Source organism: Uloborus diversus, chromosome 6 (assembly GCF_026930045.1).
Source record: "Uloborus diversus isolate 005 chromosome 6, Udiv.v.3.1, whole genome shotgun sequence".
Classification (NCBI taxonomy): Eukaryota; Metazoa; Arthropoda; class Arachnida; order Araneae; family Uloboridae; genus Uloborus; species Uloborus diversus.
The window spans coordinates 109409172-109429557 of NC_072736.1; the positions used below are offsets into that span (position 1 = coordinate 109409172).

The 20386-nt window shown below is 32.6% G+C and overlaps 1 protein-coding gene across 1 annotated transcript in view; it reads right to left on the reverse strand.

Moving 5' to 3' along the window:
• Positions 1-4323: 4323 nt before the first annotated feature.
• LOC129224714 (solute carrier family 12 member 2-like) overlaps positions 4324-20386 on the reverse strand; it is a gene marked incomplete in the record, with an annotated part of 136427 nt that continues 120364 nt past the window's right edge. Inside the window, 2 exon segments of the mRNA XM_054859261.1 lie at positions 4324-5637; positions 9224-9291. Of these exon segments, the coding sequence (XP_054715236.1) occupies positions 5502-5637; positions 9224-9291 (204 nt within the window).

Below are 20386 nucleotides of genomic sequence, written 5' to 3' on the forward strand. Positions count from 1 at the left end.
CAAAATGTTCCTGATTATTGGTTCGAATTTTCCCCCGAGTCCAGATTTTTACAAGATACCGTGATAATCATTAACTTGTTTTCATAAAGATGCTGCTAAACTACAATACAGTAAACATTTCAGAAAATTAGGAATGTTTATTGCTTATGTTTTTATTTACTTAGAAACAAAATAATTTTCTCTTCAGGAAAAAAAAAACCTTTTTCAAATGCTTAGATATGCAAACACTTTGTTGCCGGGCCTTATGCAACATCCTTGCACCAGAGTAATAGTAAGATATCCGAATGTTATTTCTGAGATTAGATGTCTTACTGTTCTTCTGAGGCGACGATAAATGAAAATGTAATTGTCAACTCAAATTCTTCAGCAGATTTTTTTGTTTAAACATAGAAAGGTCATTTCTTGACAATGCATTTAAAAACATATACCACTTGAATGCCTTACGTTATGTCAAAAATGGAGGAGAGGGGAGGGGGACAATTTTATCATTGGAATTGAGCTTACATATATGTTGAATGACGTTATGTGAACAAACAATAGGCAGATTGTCTAATATTTTAAATATTTATAATGTTGTATATTTTCAAGGAAAAATGAAGACTTAAGCAAAATACTTTTTAATTACATTCTGTTAAAAATTTCCGAGCAATGAAATTAATGAAGATACATAGATGATAGGCCACATGATGTATTTTCAGATCCATTTGTTTCAGACTATATATATATATATATATATCTATATATATATATATATATATATATATATATATATATATATATATATAATTAAATGCCTTGAATATCATTCATGCATGGTTAACATTAATATGCTTCAATTAAAAAAACGTTTAACACTTTTAGTAATTTGAATTTTCAATTTAATAATTTACAATTTCAGTTGAAGTTAATATTTCATTAACAGTTTTAATGTTTATTTGCAAGGCAATGCAAATACTTTGTTGTAGTCACATTAAAATTGTATAACATTGTAGAGCAGAGTTGATGATTGTGAAATCATTTAAGCATTCACATTATACATGCTCATAACTGAAACAAACGTGACAACTCTTCCATTGAGAAAATTAACATATTTTACTTTTTTTTAAAAGTTCTTTTGCTCACCTAACTAATAGTAAAAAGAACGTGTGAGCATTGTCTTTCAATCATTCAACAAAAGCAGAAATGGTATTTGACAGTTATTCTAAAATTAAAAACAGAAAAAGGACCTTAACACTTTAACTATTTTATCAAAATATTTTTTACAACTTATTTTCTAGTTTTCACTGAATGCAATCTTGCATTTTCATTTGAAATGCATTTATAAAAATTCTAAATTTAATGTTGTTTTGCAGCTATTTTTCGTACTTTAAAAAAGCAGTTAGATTTTTATTCATTAAAAAATAATAAATAAATAAATAAATAAATAAATATACAAATAAACAAATATTAGTACAGTTTTCGGAAATTTTGACATTCATTGAAGCTCTTAAAAGGAATAAAATATTTCAGCTAAATATCCAAAACATTTTATGACAACTTGATACTCAGTAGCAAAGTTATTGACACGTTTTTCCAATACAACATTTTATTAAAAAATAAATCCACAAAATCAGAATTTAATTTGTAATATAAATGTCTCACACCCTATGAAACATGTTACTTAACATGCATTTAAAATACTTTTATCATTGTGTCCTCAAGTAATTCCACAGACATTGTAAGTAAATTAACCTTTTTTTCCGTGATACACATACTATTTCCAGATACACCCATGAATGGTAAATTTCTTCTATAACTTTAAAATTTATAAAACTTAATAAAACCTCTTTTACAGGCATACACTTAGTCTAAGTAAGCAAATTACAGGTGTATCAATTTTAATAGAATATTAATCTTAAATGTTTACAACCAGACAGGATTTCTTTATAAATCTGAATCACAGCCTGTCTGTGTGTCTGCTGCTGTAAATCATTTAAAATTTGACTTTAGAAATATCGAAAATTTTTCATTAATCTTTCATTAAGCTTTCCTGGAAATTCAATATTTAAGGGGTCTAAGGACCTTTAATCTTCAGAATTTTCGATTTTCTGGAAAAAATATATGTTATGCATAATTTTATTCTGAACAATTTGATACCTTATTTATTACCATACGCTAAAAACTTTTCGAGTTATTGTAAAAATGCGTAAACTTTCCCCGTAGAGATTTATGTTAACAGCAGCTGTTTAAGCCTCTTTTTCTCAGGTGCCGATTTCTTTGGTTTTCTCGTTTTGCGCGCATGATATTTCAGAAAGTTTCTAATATATCTCCGTAAAACTTTTCATGCATGTTTGTCTGATATATCTTAACGATCTGAACCTAAATTTCAACTAAAAAATTAAAGTTAATATTTAAAAATAAACATTTTTTTACACAAAGTTTTGGAAATTTTCGATATTAACTTACCAAATTTCAAATAAATAAATAAATAATTTAAAAAAAATAAATAAATTTAGGTTCAGGTCATAAATATAAACCAGATAAACATACATTAAAAGTTTTACGGACATATATAAGAAACTTTCTGAGATATCATGCGTGCAAAACGAGAAAAGCGAAGAAACCGGCACCTGAGAAAAAGAGGCTTAAACAGCTACTGTTAACATAAATCTCTATGGGGAAAGTTTAGGCATTTTTACAGTAACTCGAAAAGTTTTTGTCGTATAGTAATAAATAAGGTATCAAATTGTTCAGAATTAAACTGTGCATAACATATTTTTTCCAGAAAATCGAAAATTTTGAAGTTTAAAGGTCCTTAGACCCCTTAAGGCAAATTAAGTAAGGCCTGATGATTATTGATGAACTTCAATACAATGCTAATTTCTACTACAACAACATGACAGTATAAAATGCTCCAAGAAAAGTTTTTTTTTTTTAAATTATTTATTTCTTTTTTAATACAGTTACACCTAACTTATGACACATCCATTTACTAAACCTGCAGTTGTGCAATTTTCAAATCTCGTCAATTCGTTTTATGTTTGAGTATGTCTTATTTGTCTTATGTTGTGTTGTTACAAAAAACTTTAAATGACATCTGGGAAAAAAATTCTGAAACTCAGACAAAAGTAGCGCCAGAGCCTGATGAAACTGCTAATGAAATTGAACATGTTCTTGATTTTGCCAGGCAAATAAATTTAGAAAACGTTCAAGAACTTGAGTCTTTAAACCCAGTTCAATCAGAAGGCGTTGGGGAATTTAACAGAAGGTCTCAGTTTAATTGAAAAAGGGATACAAATTTCAAAAAATATAGACTCCAACAAAGGGCCTATTAAGAAAACACCAAGAATTAAAAAACGTATCATCATGCCGTGAGGAAATTTTGCAGGAGAAAATTTTTTTGAGCTGGCAATTACTTCATTAGGTTTTATGAAACCTTCTATATGAACATACCTTTAAGATTTTGTATTTAAGGTATTTCAGACTTTATTAATTTCTTTTCTTCTAAATTATTTACATTCTTTTGTCTCCGGCCTAAACTAAAAAAAAAGTGCCATTAATCTTTATATGTGAAATTATATCGGACTTATACAGTTATCACTCAGTTCCACCTATCATACATTAGAGATAGCCGTATACCGCAACTAAAGAAAAAAGGTCTTGCTGTGTAAGGAGCAACTAATACCAATCAGCATGTGTAAGGACAAGTAAAAAAGCATTGATCGACAGGTATTTATCCTTGTATTAAATACATCGATCATTGCAAGAAAAACTATGGTTAAACTAGAAATATCCAGTGTCTCTTTAGTTGACATATCTTGTTACAAAAAATTCGATACATTTCAAAAGAAAAAGAAATCTGAAACATAAATACTAACAATAAATAATAATACCAAAGGAAAAATATGTACATTTTTATAAGTTTTTAGAACTATTGTTGGGGAAAAAAATAATTAAAGCTAAGGTAAAAAGAAAGAAAAAGTTCAAAAGCTTTTCTATTCCTAAAGTAATAAACAAACAAAATCATAGAAACATTCTAATTAGTAAATTATAGAAACATCATCATTTAGCTTTAGATTAATTGACGTAAATGTGGGATAAGGAATCTAAAATAATACTGAAATAAAAAACAAAGTCACTTTTTTGGGATTGCAAGTTGTATCAAATAAACATTGAATCATCCCTGAAACAGATGATTATCATTACTATGTATAAATATATAAATTTTTATGCAAATTATTTTTCTTGAAAAAAAAAATAAATAAATAAAAATATATATATATATAAATTTAAAAAAAAAAAAAAGAACAAGTGTGTTTAACTAAGTATTTCATAATTTGCTAATTATGTTTTAAATAAACTGACAATTTATTACACTGTGAGAAATTAAAAGCAATAAATGTTCTAGGAAATTAGAAATCATTTTCATAAGAAAATAAAGTCAAAACCTGCCCTAAAATCAATGCTAACATCAATAATCTAAATTGAAATCATGGTTTTAATTTGTACATCAGGAACAAAACCAATCAGAAAAAAATTTAGAAATTTTCTCATAAACACTAAAACAATAAGCAAAATATGTACAGAAAACATCATTTTATCCTAAGCATAGATTTGAACTGAAAACACACAAAACTTCAAAAGTTAAAAACACAAAACTTCAAAGTTTGGAAAAGTTAAAACTGCTAATGATTTTAATTTGATGTATTTTTTATGCTTCATACTCAGACAAATATTTTTATTAGTATTAATTCAAACAATTAAGGACAAAATTACTAGAATGTATCTGTTGAAAATGTAATCAATTTAGGAAAGAAAGCAGAGTTTAATGAACATTACAATAAGATCTTATAAACAGTAAATTTTATATTTCTGACTCTAAAACAAACTGTTGTTATCTTCTGAGAGCTGACCTTGGAATAAGACAGAAAATATTGGGATCCTTTGATTTTAAGTAATTATTAAATAGCCAAAAAAAAAAAAAAAAAAGATAATAAGAAAGATGATTGAGATACAGCATAATGCTATCTGCATGAATATTTAATGATAAGTACATCTATGCATAGAAAATGCCTTAAAACATAATTAAATGCTTGAATTATGAATAAACGTCAAAAAATAAAATTTTATCACGAAGTATTTACATCCTCAAGAAAAAAAAAAAGAAAAAGATGAAAGAAAGAAAATAGGTGGGGTAAATAAAAGTAAGTGTAACAAAATAAAAATGATTTCAAAGACTAATAGTTTTTTTTTTTTTCAGAAAATTAATTTTTACAATACAAAAATATAATAAGGCACATAGCTGTTATATATAATACTGCTAAGTCATCAAGCAATATAAAGTAAATAATATTTTAAAAATCGGATGGAACCAAGCTTCTCCAGTTATACACAGCTTTGAAAGAACCTTTGATTCTAGCAGTAATCTTCAAAAATTCTTTCAGAAAAAGGAGAACCAAGGCCCCAAACCAGATGTAAAATTCCACTAGCTCTCCTCAGCAATAATTCAGGATACACACATATCAAGAATAAAATGTGAGAACACTTGTCTGATTTCCCCTTATCAACAAAAAGGGTGGCATATCTCGTGTCAGCGTTTCAAGCCAAGCCATATACATGGGTGCAGAACATGTGCCTTTACGTGGCATGGGTAACGTCCTGGCAAAAAGAAAAAAGGATTAAAGTACACACACACAAACTCTTATATCATTAATTGAACAGATTTAAATGTGACAGTCTACATGGAAGCAAAAGTATGGACATAAATAGAAATTTCACCATGGTAAGTGCCTTAGATTTAAGTTTCTTGGAACATTTCACACTAATCTTCATTAGCTGCTGTTTACTTTTTTTTCCGTTTTCAAACTTCTAGAAATACAGTGAAGCACGGTTTGTACGTTTTTGAAGGGACTGTATGAAAAACTTATAAATGAAAAAGCATATAATAGGCAAACGTTTATATGTATTGGACTCTGCAGGAACTGATTTAAAAATATATAAATGACTAGCATTCCCGTACCCGGCATTGCTCGGGTAATGGAATTAGAAGGGGTTAACAGTGCTTGGTGCACCTAGTTTCAAAAATCCCCTATAATAATTACTTATTACCTATAACTTTTTCTAATTTGGGGAGGATCCCGGGGCCCCTGGACTCCTTACATATATGCCTTTGTCCTTAACCGATTTTTAACTGTTATTAACGATCCTTTTAAAGTATTGATTATCTTTGCAAACACAGGCCATCCACATTTTATTGATATACCTATGTTTAAGCAAGAACTTTTTTGTACACAACATTTTTAGTTTTTTTCTTTTTTTTTTCTGGTGATAAATAATTAAGCTGCTTGATGAACTGACTTTGGAGCAAGCTACATAACATTGGCCGTGTGAAAAAAAGTCTTCTCTTAAATTGGTCCCTGCTACTTTTAATGTCTGTCCTTGTGCTTTGCAATAACCATTAATAAGTCAAACTTTAACAGGAACTGCACTCTTCTAAATTCAAAAGGATATTTCGCCTGTGATGATGTTCTTAAAAACTTCGTTTCTAGTTTTGAAGAAATGAAAGCAATAGACAGAAACATTATGATTTGACTTGAGAAAAGCCTCGAAAAACCACGTGAGAAACAAAAATAATATCAAATTTATAGTTCGCTATCGACCAAAAGTTGAGATGAAGTACTGAATAATGATTTGAATGGAGGAAAGCCTTCGAAAATAAGGGATTTGAATTCAATGACAGGTTTTAATTTCGCAGAAATTAAGGGGTTTTAATTAATTTCTCCCGAACTAATTGAGATTTCGAAAAATCCTTTCTTAGTGGTTACTTTCGTAATCATGCGGACATGCCTGCCAAATTTCAAGTCTGAAGCTTCAGCGGTTTTGGCTGTGCGTTGATATATATATATATATGTATATATGTATATATATATATGTTATCTCAGGACATTGATTTTATATATTAAGATAAAAGCATATAAAAAAAAAACATATAAACGGTTCTTCACTGCATTTCTAAATAGGTTCCTTTAATATATTCCTATCATTTATAAACATATAAATCCAAATTGTTGCTTAGAAACAACATTAAATCCCTTTAGATTGTTTACACAGCTTTATGTGAGATTTAAACTGCTAAGATATGATTGAAAAAATTATAATACTGATTAAACATTCATCATCAAATCAGGATTAGAACTTGAGTCCCAGGTGAAGGAATAATCTGCTCTAGCATTCAGTGGCGGATCCAGACGATTCTTTTGGGAGGAATGAATGACTAATGAATTATATATGGGGGAGGAGGGGGGGGGGGTAACCAATGAAAAGAAAATTTTAAAAAGTTTAAGAACTGAAGCATGATTTTTTTTTTTTTTTTGAATAATGTGCATGATAAAAAAAGTTTGAATGAAAGTTAAAAGTGTTTCAAGTACCACACACAAGAATATAAAATTGGAAAAAAAAAGGGAAGAATTTCTATTAGTACTCTCAACTATTATCCAAATTAAACCCTTCAACTTTTGATTCTTTTGAAGACTCTTGAAGTATCTTCAGTTGCCATTTAGGTCCTGAATTCAACCTTTTTCTTTACAAAAGAAAGGTTGCAGTATCAAGATGGCAGAGTTTTTTTTTACCAGTTTTTGTACCAAACATAATGAAATACAAAAATTACATTTGTGAATAAAAGTTTTAAAATTGTTATGGATTTTTTTGTTGGTTGAACTGTTTAATATTCGCTCATAAGTAGTAGTGTAGCATTTAAGGGCTCTACCCCCGAAACTTTTTGTTAGGAATGAATTTTTTGACATTATTTGGGGATAAATAGAAGAAAAGGAGTTAGAGGTCTCTCTACGGAATTTTTTTGAAATTTAAGGGTATATTTTCGAAAATACAATTGTTTGCTATCTTTGGTGGCTTGAAGGGAAAGGATGAGGTTCAGGAATTCTCTACGGTCGTTTTTTGATTTTAGAGTATCAAAAATGCAATTTTAGAGATCTATAGTGACGCTAAAAACAAGGGATTCCGAACCATTTTTGGAATTGAAGTTCTAAAAATGCAATAGTAGGCGAATGACGTACCAGAAGACATGGGGTTCAGAACATTTCCCAAAAATGTTTCGATGTGCGCTTAACAACACCAGTCACAGACATGCTTAAGACATTGCTCACAGGTTAACTCAATTTTCTGAGCCTTTTAATGCATTTAGATTTTTAAAACTATTTTTCTCTCATGCAACTACATCTCATCTAACGTTTGGCTGTTTCTGTATCCTCTGAATTAATTAATTCCATTCTTATTTGCTCAATTTAAAAAAGAATGTCCGAACCCCCCAGTAACAGACACTAAAAAATCTGATGATACCCAGTTACTGATAGGAAGAGGAAATGGCAAATATTGGACAGAATTCTCCTTTTCTCTTCAAAATGTGCAAATGTTCTTTATTTTTAGATCTAAAACCTTATTAAATTCAAATAAACATAAAACACTGGCAGAACTCATGGTGGCTGTTCATCTCAGTTTTAATTTTGATTTTATGATTACTCTAATGTCGGTTAACCTGCCGACTAGTTTTTTATTTCCCCCCTTATCGGATATTTTTGCAAGAAATATAGCATATGTAGGTATTTTTTATGTCACTTTGCTCGGCTTAAATCGTTATTCTTTTACTTATTTCTTAATTTTTGTGAAAAGCAGGCTAATTATCCATATTCATTTTGCCTTAGGTCAGGAATCTTTTTTTTTTTAAATTTTTTTCTTCAAATCCACATGATGAATATTTATTATGATGTTGGGAAGGGAGATCCAGTAAACTCTAAAACTACACAGTTTTAGTGCTGTTTCAGGCAAGTTCCCTCATCCCCATGATAACTATTTTCACTGCACATAATTAAAAAATGCATGACAAATTTACTTTCCAAACTGTTTTAGGAATATTAGCAACTGGAAGGAGCAAATTCAATGCATGGATCAGGAAAAGTTGAGACAAAGATTTCAAATCACATGGTTCAACTACGATGAATCCTTGACACATTCTGCGTGAAATTAGTAAAAAAACAATTTCGTCCAATATTTTACTTTAAATGCTATCACGTGATGTCCTAGCTTCAAGAAATGAGTGATTCACACTCCACCTATTATCCCTTCTCAATGACTATATCTTATCATAAACTGCAAGGAATCTAATCGATAACATTATGTCTATCTCAACAACAATTTAGCATAAAAATATAAAAAAAAAAGCGACACTTACATTACTATAAGGGAGGCATTTTGAGAATACTGAACTAACAATTCTCGTAGGCGAATATGCCGGTTAGTCTGCAATAAAAGCACATAAAAATAAAACATCAACTTGTTTTATGATACAAAAAACATTTAGTAACTTTGAGTTGCATTTTTACCATTAAAAAGATACAGCTTGAATAGAATGATCAGGGTTGCCACGGAAGTTCAAGAATGAAATTCCCTGACATTTCCAGGTGGTTTTGAGAAAAATTCCAGGTTATTGATCTCCACCTTCATTTTGCAACATTAATATATACATCTCAAATTTTGATAAAACTTACCTCTTTTTTAAACTTTACAAACAATGGTTACCAAATTTAATTTACTCAAGCTGAAATAATCAAAAATATGTACTAAGGGTGGTTCATTTTTTTTTCTCTGAGCTCGAGTCCAAGACACCCCTTATCTTTTTTTTAACTTACTAATAATATTGTGCTGTAAAAGTTTTAGCTTCTTACTCAAATTTTAAGAGGGTGCTCAATGACCCCTTAATTTAACATTAGCTCTAGCATAGAAAAAGTCACAAATTTAGAAACATTTAATTTCCTCAGCTGTTTTTTTTATGTAAGTAATTATTTTATTGCAATGAATATGCATATAACTCATGTAGATTATAGTATGAAACATTGTTTTTTTCAGTTCAATGTATTTTTTTAACCTCCTCTCATACTTATGAAGTTTGAGGGAGGGGGTCGAGCACCCTCTTTCAGTTGGAATAGGAAATTAAAATTCTTCCAGTATTTTACTATCCAAAAGTCTAAAAACATTGAGTGGTGTCCTGTTTTCTAAGAGAAACCTTTTTTTAAAGTGTATTTTTGAAGTACCCTAATGTACTAACACAAGTGATGCAAATGACTGTAATAAACAATTAATGTAAATGTTGCATATCTAATTTTCAATAGCGAGGAGCCACTGCCTTACATCAAGTGAAAGAACTGCAAAATTAAATATTGTGGCATCTGTATCACAAAAATAAAGTTAATTGCTAAAATAATTGGAACAAAAAACTTATGAAACCTAAACTTTTTCTATTATTGCCTTCTACCCCTTCAATCCATTGAACTCAAAACACTTTTAGACTTTGGCCTGTAAAAACATCATGCATCTTTTAGCTTCACATATTTCCCCTGTTTGTTGCTCATAAAACAGGAGTGCTCCCCCCCCAAGTTCAATGGTACTCCCCCCCCCCCAATATTTCTGAACGCCTTAGCGCTTTTTTTTTTTAATTTTTAACACTCTTTTATTTATTTTTTTTTACCTATTTATTTATTTTTAATTAGTATTGTTTTGAAAGAAAAGTGTGCTCGCTCCCCAATAAAATACACACACACAGATGAAAATAATAAAGTAAAATAATATGAGTAAATAATTTGAATAAAAATAAAGTAAAATAAATAATTAAAAAATCCCCCCCAAAAATTTTGATGGCGCAACTTGCGACATAATCACTCCTGTGGGCACCCTGTCATAAAGTTAAATTTTGAGCATTGATCAGAAACTTCTCTGATGTGCAGATTTTTTTTAAATCGGATTGCTTTTATTTAGAAAGAAAGAAGCGTATTGGAAGTCTTTAAAGATCACTACCAAAATACTAAAAGATTAGTGATACTTCTGTAAAAAAGAAACTTTCTAAGTTTAAAATTGTCTAATGAACTAAATTTACAAAACAAAATTGTTTAGAAAAATACGATTTCGTTAATTAATTTAAAGAAATAATATAAAATATGAAAAGATTATTGCAGCTCATTAAAAACTTCAGTCGCACTCCCAGACAAAACAATGTGCTGTGCATCATAACAACTTCAGAACTGCTGACATAAACAAGCAGGCACTCGCAGACAAAACAATGTGCTGTGCATCATAACAACTTCAGAACTCAGGGTCTTTAGAAGAGGAGACTAGGGTTAGACCATCTCCCGAAACAGGTTGTGGGGGGATGAAATTGGTGACGTAGCTCTGGAAGCACTCACGGAGCACTTTAAGACGATTTCAATAGGAAATGGCATTGCTTCGCTCCTATTTTTGGACGTAAAAGAATAATTCGGAAAAAAAAAATTAAGTCTTCGTGTCTTAATTTACCTTCTTTGATACTAGTGTCTCACCCATATTTTACAAGAATTATTTTGAATTCGAATAAAATGGAAGAACAAAACTTGACCATGAGTGATGTCAAACGATAATTATTATGAAACTAAACCAAGTTTGAATACAACTTAAAATAATTTTATTTGAAGAAAATGGTAATCTATGAGAGTCATTAAATTCGTAAACTGCTACAAAAAATCTTTTCCTGATTTGGAAGAGAAATTACTGTTATTCATTTACTTTAAAGTTTATCTTCCAAAAATTGTAGAAGAGAGAAAGAATCATTATTAATATTAATAATACAATAAATTAATATTAATTCTAAGAAGTAAAAAACGAATTTTTCAATGAATAATGATTGAATTTAATAATATATAGCAACTATATTAGTTCAAAATAGCTATATATTTACATTTATAAAATATATACAACAACATAGAGGGAAAAATACAAATACTCAGAAACTGATTACCACATGGTAATACTTCTTTATACGTCTTTTATGAAAGAAATTAAATACCTCATGAAGCATTTTTAAAGCAATTACTGTTATTACAAGCAGATATTTCCCAAGTACTGTTACTCGTGTATAATAAAAAGATTTTGTAACTACTATGTTGATTCAAAATGCAAATAGCTGTGTACATAAATGACTACAATAAATACATATATTAAAATATTATTTTTGCAGAATATTAAAATAACTATAGAGGAATATGTACGGAATATCAGAAGCTGGTTGGTACATAACGTTTCTTTAATAACCCCCCAAAAAAATTATCCTATGAAATATTTTTAAGATCAAACCTTTACTTTAAACTGATATTTCCAAGAACTATTGGCTGTGACTTTTCAAATGGATACCACTGATGAACATTGAAAGTATGATCAACTATGTAATTACTGATGTTTATGATTCAAATAAATGAAATAAGCTATAATAAATACATATACTGCAAAAAAATTGCATTTGTAGAATATATGCGCAACTCTAGATGGAAAAATATGCGTTATACGAAACTGACACAACAGGTTGGCACATAACGTTTTATTAATAACCCCACAAAGGAATATTATTCAATTGAAACATTTTTTAAAACAACTACCTTTACTTTAAACAGATATTTCCAAGAACTATTGTTGTGACTTTTTAACTGGTTATCAATGATAAAAATTCAAATTATAATCAGCTACCTAATTACTGATGATTATGGAACAAATAAATGAAATAAACTATAATGAATACATGTACTGAAATGTTTGCATTTGTAGAATATATGTACGACTCTAGATGATAAAAATATGTATTCTCCGAAAATGACACCACATAACGATTCGTTGAAGTTCATCATCCAATGATTTTTTGTTCGTTCGTTTGTTTTTTAACAGTTTAAGATGTTGCTAGAAATTAATCCATGAAATATTTAAATTTGCAAAATAGATAAAACAACTAAAAATGGAAAAATATTGATTCTTTGACATTTAAACGACTCATTGTTCCAATATTTAACTGCTGTATTAAGAGATTTATTATCCTATGAAACATTTTTGAGAACTCATACTACATTTCAAAGAGATATTCAAACAGCACACTCCGAATTATTGAATGAATATCAATGATAACAATTCAAAACATACGCTCAAAAAAATATGAAATAACTATAACGGGTACAGATAACGAAATGCCTGCATTTGTAGATTTTATGAATATATGTACAACTAGAGAGGAAAAAACTATATATATTCTCCGAAATTGAAATATTAATAACCCTATTTTTATTAATAACCCTACTATTTCAGAAATTTTTTACGCAATGAAACAATTTTTCATTCCTTTAAACAATTCATTTAAAAAAAAAACATTATTCAAATACCATTGCTCGTAATTAAATCATGAAATATTACATTTACAAAATATATTAAACAACTATAGAATTAAAAATATTGATTCTTCCCAACAGATACCACATAGTGTTTCAATAATGATCTCACTATTGCCGAGATTTATTATCCTATAAAGCATTCTTGAAAACAATGACTGTAATTTAAAACTGATATTCATGTTAAATACTGCTTGTGAATTTTCGAATGAATATCAGAAATAGTTATTCAAAACACAAGCAACTGTATAAATAAATGAAATAACTATAATATGTACAGATAATGAAATATTTGCATTTGTAGAATATATGAATACATGTTAAGCTACAGAGGAAAAAATACGTACTGTCCGAAATTGACACAATATGACGTTCTAATAATTACCCCAATATTTCGTAAATTTATTATAATTTGAAAAAATTTTCTTTCTTTTAAACAATTCATGAAAAAACTGACTACTATAGATAATTATAATACTATGAAACATTTTTGCAAACAATTACTGTAACTTCAAACAGATATTTCTGAAAACTATTGCTCAAGAATAGAATGAATATCAATGATAACATTCAAAATATCAGTCACTATACAAAAATAATGAAATAAATAAGTACAGATAATGGAATATTCACATATACGAATTCATGGTACAACTATAGAGAAAAAAATACTGATTCGCCAAAACTTACATCTAATTGCTGTTCATTAACTACACATTCAATACTACAGACACAGTTTTCACTTTTTAAAACATTTTTTTTTTTTTCAAAGTGTGCTTTTTAGCCGGCGAGGGGGTGTACCTGGGCGGAACGGGTGAAGTACGTCGGGAGAGTTTTCTCCTGGTAGGGTCACCCAAGGCGTGAAGGCCGTTCCACTATGCTCAGCTAAGCATCTGCAGGCACCGGAGCCAAGTCAGACTTCTCTCCATTGGAGCTCCAGGTACCTAGTACCATGAGAAGCTGCTTTTTCCCTTCTCCATGAAAATATGTCACCCTTTGTAAGCCATACAGCATCGTCTGTCGCGCTGGATAATCAGAGACGCGTTCGAGGTTTGGGAAGTGGGCCTCGTTCGAAAAATATGCGTCCTTCCCCATTCAAGAATCGCCCTCTTAGAATATTGCAATGCAATATTAATGGGCTTGGTACAGCAGCAACGCGGATTAAACTTGACCAGCTTCTTGAGCTGGCCGAAACTAAAGAAGTTCAGATTATTGCTCTTCAGGAAACCAAGCTTAAGGAGACCTCTAAACTGAAGGTAAAGGGGTACAATGTCTTCCGTTCAGACAGAAAAACTGGAGGAGCTGGTGGTGGCTTAGCCTTCCTCGTCAGGAACATTCAGTATCAGAGCATCGACACCCCACAATTTGATAATACTAAACTGGAAATCCAAGGCATTTCGTTCCCCTGGAGAGGTAAGAACATGAAAGTCTTCAACTCTTACCATCCTCCTTGCTCCTCAGGTTTGCCCGACTGCTTCTTTCAAGGGTATGAAAATAACATCTTTTTCCTTGGAGATCTGAACGCTAAACACACTAACTGGGGATGCTCCAACAGCAATGCAAGGGGAAATGCGCTCCTTAATCTCGCGGATGATAAGAGCTTTCTATTTTTGAATGATGGATCCCCAACACACTCCTCCCATAGTTACAATACCAAAGAAGCACTGGACATCTCCATCGTTAGTCCAGATATTTACCCACAATGTAATTGGACTGTGTTAAGTAATATTGGTAGTGATCACTACCCCATTCTTATTGAATTAGATATAAATCAAAAGGTCTCCAGGGACCGTAGGAACCACTGGAATTTTAGGAAAGCCGACTGGAAGAGGTACAATGATTTGACAAATTCTGGAGTATTTAATGAGCCTCTAACCAACAACATCAACAGTAACTGGACGGCATTTGAAAACGGAATTATTAGCGCAGCAAAGCAGTCGGTCCCTCGTGGTAAAGTAAAAAAGTACACTCCATTCTTCTCCCACAACTCCGACACATTGAAACCACTCTTAAAAAGGAGAGAAGCACTGTCAAATCTCATTTCATCCAATACCGGTAACACATCTGACAAGACCGAACTGAACAGAGTGAATGCAGAAATCAAACGCAAGTATGCCCTTCTAAAGAGGCAGAGATGGAGGGAATTTTGCACTTCTCTCGACTCTAGAACACCCGAGTCCAAACTGTGGAAACTAGTAAAAAGTATTGATAAAAGTCAACCTCAATCTGAGAGCTGTAACACTATTCTAGCACCGGACGGGAGTGTCCCTAGTGGTCACAAAGAAGCAGCGGACATCTTAGGCCTGCATTACAGTAATATCAGTAAACTGTCATTCACTAACCCAGACAAGACTATTGCACGTAGGGCAAGAATCCTTGCTAACAGACACCGAAACAAGAAAGCAAGTGACCCCTTATTCAGCGCTCACTTCTCTCTGCAAGAATTGGAGTTCGCTATTGGAAACTTGAAACTGTCCAAGTCTCCTGGCCCTGACGGCATCTACGGACACATGATCTTACATCTCGGTGAGAAGGCAAAGAAGAGATTGCTAGAAATCATTAATATCTCCTGGAGCAAGGGTCGGCTACCAAGAAATTGGAAAAAAGCTACCATTGTTCCAATTAGGAAACCTGCTAAAAGCGCAAACTCACCAGACAGCTACAGACCCATTGCCTTAACAAGCATTCCATGCAAGATTATGGAAAAAATGATCCTCTCCAGACTTTCTTACCATCTGACTTCCAAAAACCTATTACCTAAAGAACAATTTGCGTTTAGGAGAGGACATAGTACCACAGATCAAGTTCTTTACTTTTGTCAAAATATCAGAGATTTCCAAAACATCAAACCAACAAATCACACCATTGCGGTTTTTCTGGATCTTTCCAAGGCGTTTGATAGGGTGTGGTGGAACCTACTCATCCTGAAACTGCATGACAAATTTGGAATCAAAGGCAGTGCCCTTGCCTGGATTGCTGACTTTCTGAGAGCCAGAATTTTTCGTGTTAAGTGTCAAGACACCCTATCTAACTGGTTCAAAACGTATCAGGGGGTCCCTCAGGGATCCGTCCTTAGCCCAACTCTGTTTTCATTGTTTATGGCTGGATTCGAAAGTATCATCGCTCCGGAGTGTGATGTCGGAATATTTGCTGACGACATTGTGCTGTGGTGCTCTGGCCCTGATGTGAAAAATATTGAATCGACCTTAAACGCTACGTTAAAGGATGTGTGGAAGTTTGCAAACAACCACAAACTGAATTTTAACGTCACTAAATCATATGTTGGACTTTTTACCACCAATAAACACCCTGTACTCGTACCACCCCCAAGTCCTCTTTCAAGATCAGCCTCTTTCATATGTTAAACATCCAAAGTACTTGGGCTTTGTTTTAGATCAGGAGATTACGAGCAACGGACACATCTCAAATCTGGTGATCAAGAGCCGTAAGAGACTGAATATCCTTAAGTACATCTCTGGCAGAGACTGGGGTGCTGACGCCAAAACACTCAGATCAACATACATTGCACTAATCAGGCCTATCCTTGAGTATGGATTCCCGGTATACTTCTGCGCCTCGACATCTAACCTTCTCCAGTTGGAGAGAGTGCAATTGAGTGCGGCTCGCATCATAACAGGCCTAAGAAACAGTTGCCCAAATGATATAGTGCTTTATGAGGCTGATCTCCCTCCCCTTGGCCTCGTTAGAAACTCGAAACTGGTGAAATACTTCAACAAACTAAAAAGCTATGAAAATCAGAACCGTACATCTGAATATCTGTCCAGCTGGAGTAGCAACCAGAGACTCAAAAGGAATAGCCCACTTGGTCTGGCCGACAAACTGGATATTATATCCCTTTCAGTGGAGTACTCATCTCTAACACCCTGTGTTAGTCCGACTGAGGGACTCCTTGGAGTTCACTTCCACTCTGAACTACCGTCTCAAACCAACAAAAACTCTGATGCCCCTGAATATCTACGACAACTGGCTCTGGAGGTCATAAATAGTATCCCGAGTTACGCTACTCTTATTTATACAGATGGGAGTAAAGACGAGTCAAATCATACTGGGAGTGGTATATATATTGAGAATCCTTCTGTACGTCTCTCTCGACGCAACCCAGACCACTGCTCGGTCTTTAAGAGCGAATTAATAGCTATTAAGGAGGGTTTAAATCAAATTCTCCACTCCACAGACTGTAGTGACATCTGGATTCTTACAGACAGCCGTAGCTCAATTCAACATCTACAGGACTGGAACCAAGTAAATGACCTAGTAAGCATTCAAATCATCAATATGCTTAAAACTATTTCAAAGCAAAGAGACGTCCACCTTCAGTGGATCCCCTCCCACGTCAACATTCCGGGAAATGAAACCGCGGATGCTTTGGCAAAAAGAGGCTGCTCTGAGATGGCCACGACTGATTACGACCTAACCTTTGAAGAAATTTTCTCTGCGGCGAAAAATAGAGACCGGCATGTCTGGCTAGCTCCTCCAGCTCATTCTTGGTACAGTAGACCAAAACCAGGAGGTGCATTACGTTTCAAGGCCGACAGACAGGACCAAACGGCCATCTCAAGACTCTTAAGTGGGCACCTGAAATGCATGTCATTTGAATCCGGCCGTAAAGTCTTCCCAACGTGTCCCAAGTGCCATCTGCTGCCGGCCTCCCCGCAACACCTACTGGATTGCTTGGGGCTCACTCTTGAGGATGTCCGCGACAACCCACTCCTGGTGCTCGACTTTGCGAGGGTGCATGGAATTATGGATTTGATTTAGCTGTCGCTAGATCCTGAAGGATTGGACACAACAACAACACAACAACAAAACATTTTTTTTTTTAAATCCAATACTTTTATTTTAAGGTTTACTCGAAAGTATTAGTTTAAAAGACTAAATATGGAAAAATGAAGCATTTTTTTTCAAACTTTTACTAATTTAATTTTGTATTCCAAATATTAATTAAACATACCGTTATCGTTTTTGAGAATCAATCCATTTCTGCATTTTCTTTTCTGATTTTTTTCAATCTCTTTCAAATTTAGAATTTAGTTGCCGAATTCTTATGAATGTGCAAGCCCAGGAATAAATCTTAATGGCATCTTTACTTGTATCCGGAAACTTCTCCTCCAATATTTGAGCAAGGTCTTTTGTCACATTTTTTGACGTCAAAATATTATTTTTTCCATGAATTGCAATGAATATTTTTTCAAATTCGGTCACTTTTTCAAGCCAATTGTCATGTGGAACAGTTAAGCCTCCATGAGATAATGCGCTTACCCAAGGTGCTTTTTGAGGATTTTCTTCGTTTATGGAGAAACGTCCTAATGTTGGGTCTTTATTACGCACTTTGAATGCGATGTATCCGGCAATATATTTCAATCCTTCATGCTCGGAATAAGTCATCAAACAATCCGATGTATTCTCTTCTGCTTTCCAAGACATGGGTATTTCATCTCGAAATAAGAGTGAGCAAACTTCATCTTGATTTAGAATGCTTTCAGGGGAGGGGATTGTGGATATTGCGTTTAATTCCTAAGAGTCAAATGCATTTTCAATGATGTCAGCTGTCAAGTAACAAGATATTTGTGATTTTTCCTCTTCGTGCTCATCGAGAATATTAGCTTTTGAAGAAATAGCGGGAAGTTTATTCGCCAAAAGTAATTTCTTCAACCTATAGGTCACTTCAATTGGTGATGGATGGTCATAAAAGTTTCCCGCTCCTCTAATTTGGCTGAATAAGCTCTCCAGCACATCTTGGGTAAGACGAGACGTCAAAATGTATTTGAAATTTTTTTCTTTCAATGTTTCCCATAGTTCGAGAAGTGAAGCGATTGAGATACTAATCCCTTTCTGAAATGGCAGAAGGCTTTTTTTCCCGCAAACTCTCATACCAGTTATTGTTTTCTTCATTTCTTCTAACGTAGTTTTTTGAGCCTTAAAATAATTTTCTAAACCAAATGCTGCTTGCAATGGCTTGTTACTTTTGGGCTTGGTTTGTCTGCTGTTAAATATATCGAAAAATCTATCAACAAGTTCGAAAAATTCCGACGCTTTTTTATTTCCTGTTAATATCATTACAGCTTTCGCTGTAGTCTCGGAAAAAACAGCTTTAGCAGGAGCAACTTTTTGGCGCTCATTTCCTTTGACGGTCAGATGATGGGGTTTTAATTTAAAACACATCTTTATTTCTCCTCTATCTTTATTCAAAACTTCTTCCAAGACCTTTTTGTTTATCTCCGATCCATCCTCAAGCTTTAAACCACTATCCAAAAAATGGTTTCTGAGCAATTTCAAAAAATGTGGAGGGTCAGCAAATACACATATTCTTTCGTTTTTTAACGGGTGTTTAAAAGAATTTTTGTCCACGCTAATTTGCAATTGGTTCCAAAGTGTATTTGATCCTCCTAAATCAGAAACAATTGCTTTTACTAGCATTCCACAATTTTCAGCTTTCGCAATTATATCAAACAACAAATCTTTAGTCATTGGGGTGTTGAAATTGTAGAAGATAGGTTGTTTCCACGGGGCTAATATGCCGCGTGCCATCACAAATTGCACTTTGGAAAATGATCCTAAAACCTGATCTTCGCTGCAATCATAACAGTATTTGCTGTCGATGTGCATCTCATCAAAACTTAAGATGCACATTCTCTCCCCTTCATTCATTGATTCAAAATTTTTTTTCATAATGAAAAGAACTGCATTCAAAATGCCTGGCTTACAGTTAAATTTAGAGCACCATCTCTTCAGAGTGCTAGAGCTAGGTAGAGGGATTCCGACTTTATTTCTCAAATAATCGTAAGATTTTCTAGACAGAGCTCTAAGCACTAAACTTCTTGAAATGTCCTCTGCAGTCCAGTTTACATATTTCCTTTTCGTTACCAAAGCATTAAACTGCGTATTAGTAAGAACTTTCATCATTGATTTTTTAATATTGGACAAGTTCTTTACTTTATTCTCCAGTTGTTTTTTTTCAGCGACTAGTCATTTTTTATGTTGTCGCACACCAGTAATCACTTTTTGCAAAATTTGATTCGATTTTAGGGCCTCATCTCTTTCTTCTGACACCTTTTTCAGTTCTTGCTCTAAAAAAACTATCTTTCTCATTAAATGTTCATTAGTTTCACTATTTTTGTCATAGTCGTTCATCGGTATAGAGC